The sequence below is a fragment of the Mus musculus genome, chromosome 3 (assembly GCF_000001635.26).
Source record: "Mus musculus strain C57BL/6J chromosome 3, GRCm38.p6 C57BL/6J".
Classification (NCBI taxonomy): Eukaryota; Metazoa; Chordata; class Mammalia; order Rodentia; family Muridae; genus Mus; species Mus musculus.
This window is the reverse complement of record NC_000069.6, coordinates 89,956,226-89,971,225: the sequence shown is the minus strand read 5'-3', so window position 1 is coordinate 89,971,225 and position 15,000 is coordinate 89,956,226. Positions and strand designations below refer to the sequence as shown.

The following is a 15,000-nucleotide window of genomic DNA, read 5'->3' as shown; positions in this document are numbered from 1 at the left end:
GAGACCAGTCTTTCATGGTGGTCTTCAGTTTATGAGTCAGGATCCCAGGGGAGGCTCTCCAGCCACAGGCAGATCAAGGTGGCATCTCTGTAGTGTCTCCAGCAGTCCTGAAGATGTGCAGAGCACTGCTTTGCTCTTGGTTTCTGATTATATACTGTGCACTGAGCGTTTCAGGGTCCTAGGTCTATGTCTGGCTATCTTGAGTGACGTCCACGGGTTCTGATTATCAGGTGCAGCCATGGCTGGAGTTTCTGACTCAGGTATTCTTCCGTGTCTGAAAGGCATTTTTTTTTTTTTTTTTTTTTTTACTGTGCTCATCACGCTCTTTCTCCCTTAAGCTGCTCTTATCAGCACTTAAAGAAACTAATGCAACATGTAATGCAGCAAAGAAAGCAGGGTTAGGCACAGAGAGCAACTCACACACCAGGTACAACCAAGGCCTTGGTTGGACCTATTTATTGCAAACTCTGGTGAGTCATTAACCCTTTAGAGCTTTCCCACATTGAGGTAAAACAACAACAACAACAACAAACAACAACAACAACAACAACAACAAGAGCCAGGGGCTCTGTATTACTGCCTCAACCAATCATTGCCCATGGAACCCAAAGTAAGGCATGGAACCTTGGGTGAGGCATTGACCTGTCTTGGAAGGTGCTGACCAACGAGAGAGGTAGCTGTGTGGTGTCAGCAGCTGGTATTCCTTCCCAGGAACTAGGGAATGGGCATGGCGTTTCTGAAAAGGGGTCAGTTGGAAATGCTGTTAAACAGTACAGATCTGTGATTTTTTTTTTTAAAGATTTATTTATTGTATGTATAGTAGTACGCCATTGCTCTCTTCAGACATGCCAGAAGAGGGCATCAGATCCCATGACAGATGGTTGTGAGCCACCATGTGGTTGGTGGGAATTGAACTCAGGATCTCTGGAAGAAAAGTCGGTGCTCTTAACCTCTGAGCCATCCTTCCAGCCCGGATCTGTGATCTTCATACTCAAGAGTCTGAGGAAGCGCCATCTTGAGTTCTAGGCCTTTCCAGAGTCTACCTAGAAAGACCTGTCTCATCCCTGCACTGACATAAACATCTCTAGATGCTTTGAGTTCTTCACGCATCCAAGTAGCTCAGGGAGCTACTGCATCCATAGGAGAGGCACTGGAGAATATGGGACAGAGGGAACCTGGGTTTGGATTCACTTAGCCACTGTGTAGTCACGAGGGAACACCCGGACTCTGTATCTTCATCTGTACGATAGGATCTGCCAGTGTTGGAGGGGAAGTGACACAGCTCCACTCTGTCACTCTCAACACCATGAGGAGTTCTCCCTAAGTTTTTAGGACTATGACTGAGATCAAACCAGGATTCATGATTTTGATGCAGAAAAGAGTTTTAGCTGTTGGTGGTGGCGGTGGTATGTGGATCTCTGAGTTCCAGAATAGCCAGGGCTACATAGAGAAATCCTGTCTCACCCCTCCAGACCAGGATAGTCTCAAATTCATAGAAGTCTATCTGTCCCTGCTGGAATTAAAGGGATGCTCTCTCATATCCAGTTAGCTGAAGATTTTATTAAATATTTTTAAACAAATTAATGCATTATATTGTTATTATTATTATTATTACTATTATTTTGAGACAGGGTTTTACTGTGTAGTTTCTTTCTTTCTGGTTGTCTTGGAATTCACTATCTATATCAACCTGGCCTTGAACTCAAAGAGCCACCTGCCCCTCCCTTCAAGGTGCTGGGATGACAAGTGTGTGTCACCATGCCTGAGTAGAGGATATTTTAGCATTGGTGTGGGCTTCTCTAATAGAGAGTGACAGAAAATAAGTCATGCTTAATCATGGGTGTGGGTTCCTCAGGGGAGAGTTATGATCAATTGTCCTAGCAGTAGCCATTTATTCCTTCCCTCACCCTGCTATGGTGCTCATGTTAGATCTTAAAAGGTTGCTATAGAAACTTTTAAAAAAGTAGCTCTTATCTTTCTCTTGATATTGAGGTTAGGGCTCCAGAGGTGCCTTGGATGAAACCAGGAGCCACCAGGATTGCACTAGAGTCTCTGGTTAGTGTCCTAGAAACTGTCAGGTTTTCAGCTGGGAGCACAGAAGGGTCTTAAGCAGTGGCTAGTTGTGCTGGGTTCTTCTTAGTTCTTGAAAAGCTCCAACTAAAACCCTGGGTGAGGGGCTGCTTTTCCTTGTCACACCTTTCTAGCTTACCCCAGGGTTGTCTTTAGGACCAAGAGAACTGATGTGTGAGGCAGGGTCCCTCCCATCAGCCTAGGGGAAGCCAGCTCTGTGAGGAATGGGTGTGTGTGGGGGGGTGAAGGGCAGATGAGACAGAGCTTGGGCAACCTTCTTGCCTTCTAGCTTCTCAAGTCAGAGGAAGAAAACAAACCCCTGCTCCCAGGTTACATGTGTCATTGCTATTCTCGAGCTGAGATCATTGGTTTTAAAGTCTTTTTCTTATCTTTACCGCTGGCTAGCGATAATTGTGTGTGTGGTAGCTGTGTCTGAGCAGACGGAGGGATCAGTGAGCTGTGACATGTGTTCCCACCATGGCCTGTGCTCTGCTTGAAATCAGGGTCCATCTGCAGATCCAAAGCCCCATGGCAGTGCCTGGTGGAGTTTCTGGGTGTATTTGTGCTCTTGGTAGGTGGGGTGCTCGAGGGGAAGTGAGAAGGGAGGTCAGAGTTTCTGGCTCTTCTTACTGTCGATTCCCCCGCTGGTCCACTTCCTTTCACCTAATTTCTTCTCTTTTTCTTCTCTAAGTCTCTCTTTCTTTTATTCCTTGTGATTTAAGGTCTTGCTTTGTATCTTAGGCTGGGCTCCACAGTCTTCAGTGACCCTCCCAGTTTAGCCTAGTTTTACTCTTTTTTAAAACATCTCTTATACAGCCGGGCGTGGTGGCGCATGCCTTTAATCCCAGCACTCGGGAGGCAGAGGCAGGTGGATCTCTGAGTTCGAGGCCAGCCTGGTCTACAAAGTGAGTTCCAGGACAGCCAAGGCTATACAGAGAAACTCTGTCTCAAAAAAAAAAGAAAAAAAAAAACCCAAAACATCTCTTATTTATATACTTACCCGGCAGGGGGGAATGCCATGATCAGAAAGGTGGTTTTCCCAGGGCGAGGCTCACCCATTGCACTTGGGGTGTGCTGACCCCTGCGATTTCCCCAAATGCGGGAAACTCGACTGCACACTTTGTGGTAGTGGGGGACTGTGTTTGTGCTCTCCCCTAAGTAACAACTGCCTGGAACTCACAGAGACTCCTGTGACTCTGGGATTACAGGGACTGTGACCCTCGGCCCCCACCTTTCCCTTCACTCGTCTCTTGCCTTCCTTCTTTCTCCTCCTCTGCTTCTACAATTTCCTTTTTTCTGTTTCCGTTCTTTGTTAGTTTCTCAAATTTATTTATTTTTCCTGTTGGTCTTCTGCACCCTAGTCTCCTGGGCTCTCCATCCATCCCTTGCCTTCCCTCTCCCCACCAGCTCCTCACTCAGGGGTCCGTGGCCCAGGCTGTCACTAGTGAAGAAAACAAAGGCAACTTTTTTTTTTACCACCTGTCTGGCCAGCTCTCTGGCTGTTACAGTAGCGATCTCCGATCTCAGTGGTGTGCATGTGAATGAGTGACTGGGAACAGCCAGGTTCTTTTGGTGACTTTGTAGGCTTTATCCCCTGGAGCTTGGCCAAGTGTTCGGGACTGAGATATGGCTTTGGCTCATCCAGTCCCTCTCCTTCACCTACCTCACTCACTGTTCCTGTTCTTGACCCGACTCTTAACTCACTCAGGCAGAGATCTATGGCAGAGTGTTGGGGACAATTCTTCTGTGCCTCACATGGGCTCAGGACTTCATCAGCTTCTCTCTCTCTCTCTCTTTTTTAAAAGATTTATTTATTAATTTTATGTATATGAGTACACTGTAACTGTACAGATGTTTGGGAGCCATCATGTAACCACATGGTTGCTGGGAATTGAATTCAGGACCACTGCTCACTCCGGCCCCACTCGCTCCAGCCCCAAGATTTTTATTTATCATTATATGTAAGTACACTGTAGCTGTCTTCAGTCCCACCAGTAGAGGGCGTCAGATCTCATTTTGGATGCTTTGAACTCAGGACTGCTAAACCATCTCTCCAGCCCAGCCTGCTCTTAATACATGTATTAGAGTGCTAAGGTTGGGCCACCAGACAGTGTGCTGCAGGGGAGGCACTCCTTTTCAGGCATATTTTTTTGGAGGAGTGGGGTTCGAGACAGGGTTTCTCTGTGTAGCCCTGGCTGTCCTGGAACTCACTTTGTAGACCAGGCTGGCCTCAAACTCAGAAATCCGCCTGCCTCTGCCTCCCGAGTGCTGGGATTAAAGGCGTGTGCCACCACGCCTGGCTTCAGGGCTTCAGGCTCATATTTTGGTTTCACTGTATGATCCTGTGATCTTGGTAAATCACCTTTTTTTTTTAAGATTTATTTTTTTAATTTATTTTATTATATGTAAGTACACTCAGACACTCTAGAAGAGGGCGTCAGATCTTGTTACGGATGGTTGTGAGCCACCATGTGGTGGCTGGGATTTGAACTCAGGACCTTTGGCAGAGCAAAGGTCCTTGAATCAGGACCTTTGGAAGAACAGCCAGTGCTCTTAATCACTGAGCCATCTCTCCACTCTGGCAAATCACTTTTTAAAAAGTATATGTTTGGGTGTTTTGCCTGGATGTATGTCTGTGCAAGTACATGAGGTGTCCCAAAGAGGGCAACGGGTCCCTTGGACTGGAGTTACAGATTGTTTTGAGCTGCCATGCTGATAACCCCAGGTCCTTTCCAAGAACAACCAGTGCTCTTGATCGCTGAGCCATCTCTCCAGTTTTTGAGCCTTGTTTAAACTAAGTAATGGAAATAAGCATTGCAGGAGAAAGCATGGTGTTGTGACAGTGTTTGGCAGTGGTACCTAACACTGTCTTTCCCCTTTGATCTTGTGAAGGAGCCCACCTAAACCCAGCCTTTTCTCTGGCCATGTGCCTGGTGGGACGCCTCCCCTGGGCCAAGCTCCCCGTTTACTGCGTTGTGCAACTGCTGTCTGCTTTCTGTGCCTCAGGGGCCACTTACATTCTCTACTATGGTAAGAGAATGTGATCGGGGACAGTTGTGGGCAGAGGTGCCTTGCAAAGATGGAAACTCTGAGTGCCCCTCTCTCTTGAGGATGCCCTACAGAACTACACAGGTGGGAACCTGACAGTGACCGGTCCCAAAGAGGCAGCCTCCATTTTTGCCACTTACCCTTCCCCCTATCTGTCCCTGAACAATGGCTTCTTGGATCAGGTAAGTATGAGCAGAAGATATGGGAAAGTCCCGCACTTTGCCTTGTTTGTTGGGATCCCAGCTCGTTGTTCAGATTTTGGGTGGAATATGGGTTCATTCTACCTTGGTCCCGTAGCTTCTGCTGCACAGATGGCATAGAGGGGGTGGCACAGTGTGTTTGAGTGACAGAAGGCAAATGAAGCACCTATGTGTCACTTGATGGCTTTCCTTCGACCTCTGTCAACCTCAGGGTTCTGGGTACCTGGATGCTGATTGTGGGGCTGTTAGCGACCCTAGACAGACGGAATAAAGGAGCGCCTGCAGGTCTGGAGCCGGTGGTGGTGGGACTGCTGATCCTCACCATTGGACTATCCATGGGTGCAAACTGTGGCTTTCCACTCAACCCTGCCCGGGACCTGGGCCCAAGGATCTTCACTACTTTGCTGGCTGGGGCCCTGGCGTCTTCAGGTAGGAGACAGCTTCCCTTGGTACAGTCCTCCATTTACCCCTATTAATAGCTTTGTCCATGGTTCTCCAGATTCCTCCCCCCCCCTTTTTTTTTTGAGACAGGGTTTCACTATGTACCAGGCTGGCAGAGATCCCTCCATGTGCTGGGATTGAAGGCATGTGCTACCATGTCCAACCTGAGTTCTATCCACTTACATACTGCCCTTGTATTCTTAGAACAGTGTTCCTTCTTCAGCTGGCAAGTTCTCCCTTCCTTCATAGCTCTCCTGCATCCCCCCTCCCCCTTTTCATGCATATAGTAGGTTCAGAGGTGTCCTTGGGCATGCCATACTACTACTTTGGGCTTTAGTGACTCCATCCGTAAAAAAGTCTATTCAGTTTATTCTGCAAGACTAGAGGTTGGACTAAGTTCTGCTGGGGGTTGCTTCCTAAGTGCTTCCCATTCATGAATGTGAACCCATGCTCACTGTTGGATGTCATGACAGGAATAGTGTGAGGGCCTGCCTTACTAGTCCTGGCTTATGGGAAGAGGTGTGTCTAAGAGCCACCTCTGACCCCTCCCTTTGTCTTTCCATTACAGCGCTGGTAATGGCTGGTGGTGGGTGCCTCCAGTGGCTCCTATGGTGGGGGCCACCCTGGGCACAGCCGAATACCAGCTCCTGGTGGCTCTGCACCATCCTGAGGATTTAGAACCATTTCCAAAGGTGATGGCATCTCAACTCAAGGCTTCAGACTTGGTTACTCTAGCTCAGCTGGAGTGTAAGCTGTGACAAGGACCAATCTTATCCCACTCTGCAAGAGCACCATGAGCTGGCCAGCACGCAAGACAGATATTCTTTGTATTACTATGCCAGACTAGGACACTTCTGTTTACCACTCCTGAAGGACTCCAGACTGGTCTTCTACCCTGGGAGCTTCCAGGCACGCAGTTCCTTAAAGGAGCCGCCAGAGGGTGTGCACGCTGGCTTTGGGAAGGTTTCTAGAATCGGGTGGGTGGAGGGATCCTAGGATCCTTTGAGGGGTAGGGCCTGGGAGCTTCTCGAGAGAAGCTTGGTTTCCTCTACTCTCCCTTCTTCACTTTTTCGTCTTAAGACGAGGTCTCCCTATGGAGTACTGAAATCTTCTATGCAGACCATAACGGCTTTGACTTCAGCGTGTTACTCAACACACCTAACAAGAGTGAATCTTTTTTTTTTTTAATGGTTTTTCGAGACAGGGTTTCTCTGTATAGCTCTGGCTGTCCTGGAACTTTTTGTAGACCAGGCTGGCCTCCAATTCAGAAATCCGCCTGCCTCTGCCTCGGAGTGCTGGGATCGAAGGCGCACGCTGGGACCAAAGGCATGCGCCACCACGCCCGGTTTAAGAGTGAATCTTTTTAACAAACAAAACCCAGTTTAAGTTTGACTCGGAAGTGATGGAGCACGCCTAGGGTCTCTGAGAATTTCAGGCCTTTCAGAGCTACATAGTGAGACATCCCCTCCCACTGACTCAAAACAACAACAACAACACAACAAAACCACTCGTACTTTGTGGCATTAGGGATTTGATTTAGGGCCTAGGCAAGGGCTCTGCCTCGGAGCTATCTTCCTGTCTTCTGGCTGCCAGCTCGGGAAATCTCTACGTTTCCTACCTTTGGCCTGACAGGAGCGCCAACGACCTCAGATAGTTCTTCGAGGTGTGTGTGTCCGCGCGCGTAATATACCACCCAAGGGAATGTGGTAAGGGGCAAAGTCAACTACTTATCGTCAGGAGAACCAAGTGGAGAAACTGAGGCACAACTCCCAGTCAATGCATAGCTGTGCCTTTTCAGGAAGTGAAAGGCCTTGAGATGAGCCAGGGCGAGGAGGGAAGCACAGCAGAGACTTGGGCTAGAGAGAAGTGTGCTACGGGGCTTCTTCATCACTACTCCCGCATCAGGCTCCTCCCCGAAGATGGTTTCTGGCAGAGAAAGCAGCATTCGCTCGGTTTCTGGCTTCCAAAATAAAGCAGCAGCATCCCAGCGTCCTCCAGCCTCGCCGATTGTGTGCGTGTCCCGGCTGGAGCTTGGGACCCCCCCCTTCCCTACGCACCAAGATGGCGCACGCCGCGCCCCTCACCTCCCCAAAGCCCCTCCCGCCCCCCGCCCGTGGCCGCAGCCGTCACTTCCGCCCCGCGGCCGAAACTGACACAAAGTAGCGGGCCGGGGCCCCGGGGGGGTCAGGAGAGCCGGGCTGCTGTGGGGGGGCGGGAGCCTGCGGGCAGCGGAGCCGAGCGCCCCCGCCCCAGCCCCCGGCATGGGCCGGACGGGGCCGCCGGGCCGAGCGCCGCGCGCGGAGCGCTAAGGTAAGGCGCTGCCACCGTGGGGCCGGGGGTGTGGACCGGGAGGGTCGGCTCTGGGAGGCGCGGGCAGCGGTGCCACGGGGAGCGGCTGTGGGAGGCTGGAGAGAAGGGCTACCAGGATGGAGAGAACCGGTAGCTGTGCGCAAGCTGGGAAAATGGGGCCCCGAAGGGGCGTGCGGAGCTGGGGTGTGAGGAGTAACCTGGTGCCAGCCTTTAGGTGCCTAGAGAGGGAGTTTGGGGCTGATAGGATTTGTCCCGGGAAGGTGGAGGTCTCTCTGTGCCCCAGGAAAACCAAGGGTGCCAGGGATGTTAGCTTTGGGAGCTCAGAGCTGTGTGGTGGGTCCTGGATACTGTCCTTGGAGAGGGAAGGAAGGTGGCCTCCGGTATTATTGTTTTCTCCTGTCTCGTCTATCTGCTAGCTTCCCCTGAAAAGGCTCTTGGTTGGAAAGGAGCGGAGGCCAGACCCAGAGGAGGAGTCTTTTTTCCTTCGTGGAGCGCTGCCTCTTTCCCATGGCTGGCTATTTTTATCCCAGATGTGGCTGCAGAGGGGGCTGGGGTAGGGTGACGGGGCAAGGCGACGTGGCTGGTGGGCCTAGTCGGTTTAGAAAACCAGGATATCCTGAGAGGGGGACCTTGTTACTGCACCCCTCTCGAGGATTGGGGCCAAAGTTGTTCTCAGTCTCCCCAGGGTCCTAGAGGTAAAAGTACTTTCCTGATCTGTATCCAGACTTGACGCTTGATGGTCAGCTTGCTCCACTGTTAACTCTTTCCAAGAAGGAAGACCCAGATGTTAGGGCTAACGATGCTTGATAGCCTCCCACTCGAGTGGGGCTGGGTAGGAGCCAGCAATGCCCACCCTGCATCCTCTCCTTTAGCGTCTGGTTCCACACTCCACCCTCCCCGTGACTCATGCTCTAGATTGGGTGGAGACCCTGGCTGGGGCCCTGGAAGAGGGTTTGGCATCGCCAAATTGTTCATGAGGTTTTTCTTCCAGAGCCAAGGGGGCAGCCACTGTTGCTTGCCACAGTTGTGGAGAGTCAGGAGTGAAAAGGACTTAGTGCCCCTCAGGACTGTCTGCTCTGAGGTCAAGGAGGGAGTGCACATTAGTGAAGGGAGAGCGGGAGAGGATGGCTGGGCTAGGACCACAGTCAGTAATTACAGAGATTGGGCAGACAGGCAATTAGTATCTCTTGGGACTGACAGGCTAGAGGCAAGGGAACTAAGGAGGGGCAAGGCTTTCCATCTGAAGGAAGAGGAGTTTCCTGTGGCCTGGACTTACACCTTTTTAGGAGAAAGTACATGAGAGGGTGGGAGGAAGCAGAGGCTCTCTTGAGCCTGTTCTTAGTGTCATTCTGACTGGAGTAGACTCGGGGTGAGAGAGAATGGTGACCCCTTAGCAGGACTGGGAAGACCTCTCTGATGGCCCCAGAGGGTGGCTGGACAAGATTGAGAGGAAATGGTTTGAGGACTGTCTGCAGGAAGTGGTGGCCATGTGTCTGATGAGAACCCTCCTGGGGAGGAGGTGATAATGGAAGCCCCAGTAATGAAAGTAGGGGTGGGGACATTAGGAGCTTTCTAGAAGGGTGGAACATGGCCACCCTGCTTCCTGATGCTCTGCCAGGTGTTTCCTGGTTCCTAGCTCTCCACCCAACCCACTAGGGCACATTCTGCTTTCTAGTACCGGCAGCAGCTGTCATTGCCACTAGGACGGCACACGGGACAGCCATTGTTCCTCAGGTGGATACCTTGAGAGCTACGTCTCACTTGTTATATCTGGTCTCTTCTAGGCCCTTTCCCTATAGGCTCTGGCTTCTGTAAATTCTCAGTTCCCTCATGTTTTCCAGGACAGAGGGAAGGCCTCCCTTTTCTCTCAGGTTTTCATGTCAGTGCAGGAAGGTGAGCGTTAGTGGAGTTGGAGGAGGTGGGGAGGGCAGGGCAGAGCAGAGCTAGGATAGTTTTCAGAAGGCATCTGATGTGGGCAGTGAAGAATTCTGCGTGTGTCTGTTACTTTCTTGCAGGGTCTCCCATGGATTGCTGGAACCTTGCTGGGTGAGATGGCACTGTGTGCAAAAAAGCGCCCCCCAGGTAAGAGAGGCAAGAAGTGGGTCTCTGGGGGCATGATGAAAATGGCTGTTGTTATGACTGAGGGAGCCAAGGGAAGAGGAAGGACTAGTATGGTTCTGAGAAAAAAGGACTAGGCGTCCTGAGCGGGTAGTTTAAGAAGCTAAATTCATTTCATCCTTGGGCTGATGCTCGGCCGTGATTGCTAGTCACCAACCTCTTAACTCAAAAGCATCTGCAATACCTACTCTTTGGCCTGGGCTCTTGGGCTCTGGCCTCCTTTGCCTACCCACCGGAGTCCTCGGTTTCCCGCGGAAGGAGGGGTTGTCTGTGGGTTGAAAGCCGTTGTCCTGGACAACGCGGGCGGTCCGCTCTCCCGCATTGGCTGGGAGAGGGGGCGGGGCCATGCGCTGGCTTTCGCCTACGCGGCACTGGCAGGCTTCGGCTCTGCAGTGGGAGCAGGTGGGGCGGAGCCTGGGGCGTGGGCTCCAGGTCCGGGCCACTCGGAGCTCGCCTCAGTCCTGAGGTTCGGGAGCGGAGCTCCTGCAGAGCTGGTGGTCCCAGGCGCAGGTGGCCGTGAGGATGGCTTGGGCTGCGGGTGTCGCTCACGCCCAGCGGCCGGGGCTCCCCTCTGCGTGGCCGCAGCTCTTGCGCCTCCCTGGGGGGCCGCCCCGTAGGCGACGCTGAGGCCCAAGGACAGTCAATGCGCCTTTTAAAAACGGGATCATGACGGTCCCCAAGGAGATACCCGAGAAGTGGGCCCGGGCCGGGGCACCTCCCTCTTGGAGCCAGAAGAAGCCTTCTTGGGGGACAGGTAACGGGGAGGCAGAGTCTGGCAGCTCTCACAAATCTGTAGTTTCCCCCCTCTGACCTCCACATTCCCTTGTCTTTAGCCTCCCTTCCTCCAAAGGGCTCTTTGCGGGCCCTTTGGGACCCTCCTTTTTTCTTGCATGGTGTTTGGAGATTAGGGTCTCAGTAGGAAAGGGGACCCTTTGAGGGAAGTTTCTGGGTGTCAGATGTGTCATTTGTCTGGGGACTCTGTGGCCTGAGGTTTGTTACTGCATTGTGCTTGTTGGGGGAAGAGGTCTGGAATTCTGTCAGATGTAAGGTTGGGCAAGCTTACTGCGTAACCAAGTTACTGTCCCTTTTAAGTCTGAGGGGCTACCCTTCATCGGACACCTCTTATTCTTGGCCCTGGAGTTGGCCCTGCAGCGTGGAGTCTGCGGGGTTTAGGTTGAATGCTGCTAAATAAGGGTCACTAACAGTGATGTTCGCTTTAGAGGAAATACTTGTAAATGGTAGGAAAAAGGTTGCAGTTACTTCTTATCCTCTCTCCATTTCTGCTCAGTCTGCATGACCCACATCTCTGACATACACACCCCCACACTTGAAGATGAGCTTTGCAATAGGATGATGTCATTGTCCACCAGTCAGAAGCTGCTTATGGTGACATGTGACAAGAGACTCCTTTAGAGAGACTGCACGTGGGCCTGGGATGCTGCAGCAGAGTGCTTTTAGGGCACTGTGACCCTCAGTCTTGGCATCACCCACCAAGCTCCTCCCTGCGATTAGGGCAAGGAGAGTGCTGGGTGTAGGTTTGCAGTGGTCTCCACAAGGAAGGAGGCTTTGTACCCTTAGCGCTACTGCTTGGCTATGACAAAGGATGTGTTAATAACAAAAGCAAAGGATCTGGGGATGCCAGGGGGAAGGGGGAGGAACAGAATGCTCCTGGAGAATGACCTTGATGGGTGATAGTTAGGGACAGAGGACTTGTCCTGTGCTATAAATGTATCCTAAGGAGTAGTGGCACAGCCCTTGGAAGGCTGAGGAGGATGGAATCACACACAGTGAGACTTTTATCTCAGAGGGAAGTAGGGGAGTAGTGTGCAGAGCGAGCCATGTGGCCTCAGCTGTTGGCAAACTGTAGATTGGAGCCAAGAATTAATAAGACCAACGCTGTCTCCTGTGGAAAGGAGCAGTGGCTGAACAGAGCCCTCACCAAGGTTGCGGTTAGTTTGCTCCTCCTGACAACCCCTCGTTCTATTGCAGAAGAAGAGCGGAGGGCGCGGGCTAACGACCGTGAATACAATGAGAAATTCCAGTATGCGGTAAGTGGTCCCTGCTTCAGGCTGGAAGGGGAAGAGTATTGGAAAATCCAAGGCTGAGGCTGGTGGCCGACTGGGAAGGGTGATTGAGGGAGGCAGGAAAACGTTTTTTTGCCCAGTTTCCATCTGCTGTTAGGCTGAAATTCTCAGGCTTTTTGTCACTGAAGCAAAATGCTTTGACCTAGGGGACAAATACATTGTCCTGGGGAGACTTTCTTCTGTCCTCCTCTTCCCTGTCCCACAGCTGTGGGCTGGCAGGGCGAGGGGTGTATGAGTGTAGAAGGTTTGGGAAGTACAGAGTTGGGAGAGGCAGCTCAAGCCCAGCTCTAGGTTGGGGTGAGGGGGCCTCATTATCCCCCTTGTTGCCATAGAGTAACTGCATCAAGACCTCCAAGTACAATATTGTCACCTTCCTGCCTGTCAACCTCTTTGAGCAGTTCCAGGAAGTTGCCAACACCTACTTCCTGTTCCTTCTCATTCTGCAGGTAAGTGACCTCTCTTATGTCTTCTGTATATCACAAAGCTGAATAAAGCCAATAAAGAGGAAAGATTTGGGGGCGAGGAGCTCTGGCAGGCACCTCAGAAGCATGTCTCTGCTCTTTTCAGTTAATCCCCCAGATCTCGTCCCTGTCCTGGTTCACCACCATTGTGCCTTTGGTTCTCGTCCTCACCATCACAGCTGTTAAAGATGCCACCGATGACTATGTGAGTTGTCACCTTCCGCTTTCTCTGGTCACCACCTCTTCTCATCCCCCCCCTTCCGCCCCCCAGCCCCCAAAGCCACTTTTATTCTGGACAAGTCCTTGGTGACTTTGATGGTCCTCATGGTCCCAATAGATGTGTAGTACTTAGGCTGCGGGTTAGGCAGGGCGTTAGAGAGAGTTGGTTTCAGGATTCCTCATTGTTCCAGGTGTGGGGAGGGACGGTGTCTTACTTTTCTTAGTTCTCTTTCAGTTCCGCCACAAGAGTGATAACCAGGTGAATAACCGTCATTCTCAGGTGCTGATCAATGGAGTGTGAGTGACTTTTGGAGACCAGGGCTGGGGTGGAGGGAGGTTCCCAGGGGAACCCCGTAGCTACTGATGGCCTCTACTATTGTCTCTTCGCCTCAGCCTCCAACAAGAGCAGTGGATGAATGTATGCGTTGGTGATATTATCAAGCTAGAAAATAACCAGTTTGTGGCGGTAAGGGACAAGGTTCCTTTTCAGTCTGCAGGGCTATTCTTCCTCTTTGGTAGAATTGTGGAAAGAGATTTTCCAAGATGGTGGGCTTCTGTGTCAAGCTAATTTAGCCGGGACTAGTTTTTTCAGGCTTTTTGAATTCAAAACAAACAGAGCAGATCTCTATGCCAACCATAATGGCATGGTCCTTTAATCCTAGAGCAGAGGCAGAGACAGAGGTAGGTAGATCTCTGAATTCAAGGCCAGCTTGGGCTACATAGTGAATTTCATACCAAAGAGGACTATAGAGTGGGAGGCTCTGTCTCAGAACAGCCCAGAACAAAAGGAAACCTGTGTTTACTGGAGGATGATCCCCCTAAGCCCCCCCCCCCAAGGACCTCCCTTCCCATGAGGCCTCCCACAGCGGGGTGTGCTTGTGAGTTCTCATCAGACTTTCTGTGTAGGCGGACCTCCTCCTCCTTTCCAGCAGCGAACCCCACGGGCTGTGTTACATAGAGACCGCAGAGCTGGATGGGTGAGTGGGCTGCTTGCTGTCTGCTTTCTCCTTGTATCTTTAGGGGTAAAAGATTCTTTTGAAGGCGGTTCCCAGGTCTGAGATCTGAGGAGTTAGAAAGATACAGCAGACTTTTGCTAGGCCACGCTGTTGGGGGTCAAGTGCCCAAGGGTTGATCCCAGCTGCTGGGGAAGAGGCAGGACTCAAGACTATTGGTTGTTCTTCCAGAGAGACCAACATGAAAGTGCGCCAGGCCATTCCAGTCACCTCAGAGCTGGGAGACGTCAGTCAGCTGGCCAGGTTTGATGGTGAGTAGTCCTGGAACAACCTTGGGTAAAGACGGTGGGCTTGAGTTTATAGTATACCTTTTCTTTTGGCTTCTAGTCTTTGTGATTGTGCAAGTCTCTGGCCATTTTCGGGAGGGATGTGTCTGGAATGGCAGGTGGTACCGTTGACTTTTGAACTGGGGTTCATTTCAAGGGAGCTTTGTGGCTGTTGGCTGGCTGCTGTCAGTATGGTTCCTTTCGCTTATCAGCTCAGAATAGTGGTTATGTTCCTCATAGCAAATCAGCCTGTCTGTCTGTGTGTGAGAAATCGGTATTCTCTCTTCCTCTGCAGTTCTGCTTTCCTTTTGTAACCATGCTAGCTGACAGTTCACCTACTAAGGTGTAACCCTAAGTAAGTGTGCTCTAACTAAAATCTCTATAGGATGCCTGTGAAATACAACGGAAGTTTTTTGTTTATTTATTTGTTATGTGATAGTCTCACAATGTAGACCTTGGAACTCAAAGAGCTCTGCCTGCCTCTGCTCTCTGAATACTGGAGCTGTAGGTGGTACACTGTCACACCCAGACATTATAACTTTCTTATCACCACAAAAGGACCTTGCCTTCTCTTCTTTTGTAACTGAATGTGTCATAAATTGGCGCTGTTCAGCCACCCTTTGGCCATTTAGTCTTTTGGTCCAGTGATGCTTATGTTAAACAGTGTTTGTAGTCTCAAGGTTGTGGGTTTTGGAAGCTGGGGAGATGGATCAGTTGTCAGAGTCCTTCCTGTGTAAGCGTGAGGACCCAAGCCCAAACACCCAGATGTC

The 15,000-nt window shown here is 51.1% G+C and overlaps 1 protein-coding gene, 1 non-coding gene and 1 pseudogene across 4 annotated transcripts in view; all 3 read left to right on the top strand.

Annotated features, from left to right (window-relative positions):
* Positions 1,492-7,782, top strand: Aqp10-ps (aquaporin 10, pseudogene; annotated as a pseudogene).
* LOC115489840 lies at positions 3,063-3,227 on the top strand. Its single transcript, XR_003954795.1, has one exon. It is a non-coding gene; the product is annotated as a U1 spliceosomal RNA (small nuclear RNA).
* The window catches only part of Atp8b2 (ATPase, class I, type 8B, member 2), a 23,858-nt gene continuing 16,745 nt past the window's right edge, over positions 7,888-15,000 (top strand). Inside the window, exons 1-9 of one of the 3 annotated variants that reach the window (NM_001081182.3) lie at positions 7,888-8,069; positions 10,085-10,151; positions 12,177-12,235; positions 12,604-12,717; positions 12,839-12,937; positions 13,187-13,248; positions 13,345-13,417; positions 13,858-13,928; positions 14,136-14,215. In NM_001081182.3, coding sequence (NP_001074651.2) covers positions 10,121-10,151; positions 12,177-12,235; positions 12,604-12,717; positions 12,839-12,937; positions 13,187-13,248; positions 13,345-13,417; positions 13,858-13,928; positions 14,136-14,215 — 589 coding nt within the window. In that variant the 5' untranslated portion in view covers positions 7,888-8,069; positions 10,085-10,120. Of the gene's footprint in view, positions 8,070-8,116; positions 8,199-10,084; positions 10,152-10,628; positions 10,942-12,176; positions 12,236-12,603; positions 12,718-12,838; positions 12,938-13,186; positions 13,249-13,344; positions 13,418-13,857; positions 13,929-14,135; positions 14,216-15,000 lie in introns of those variants that run through there. The other 2 variants (XM_006501715.3, NM_001368650.2) reach the window with 2 other exon arrangements.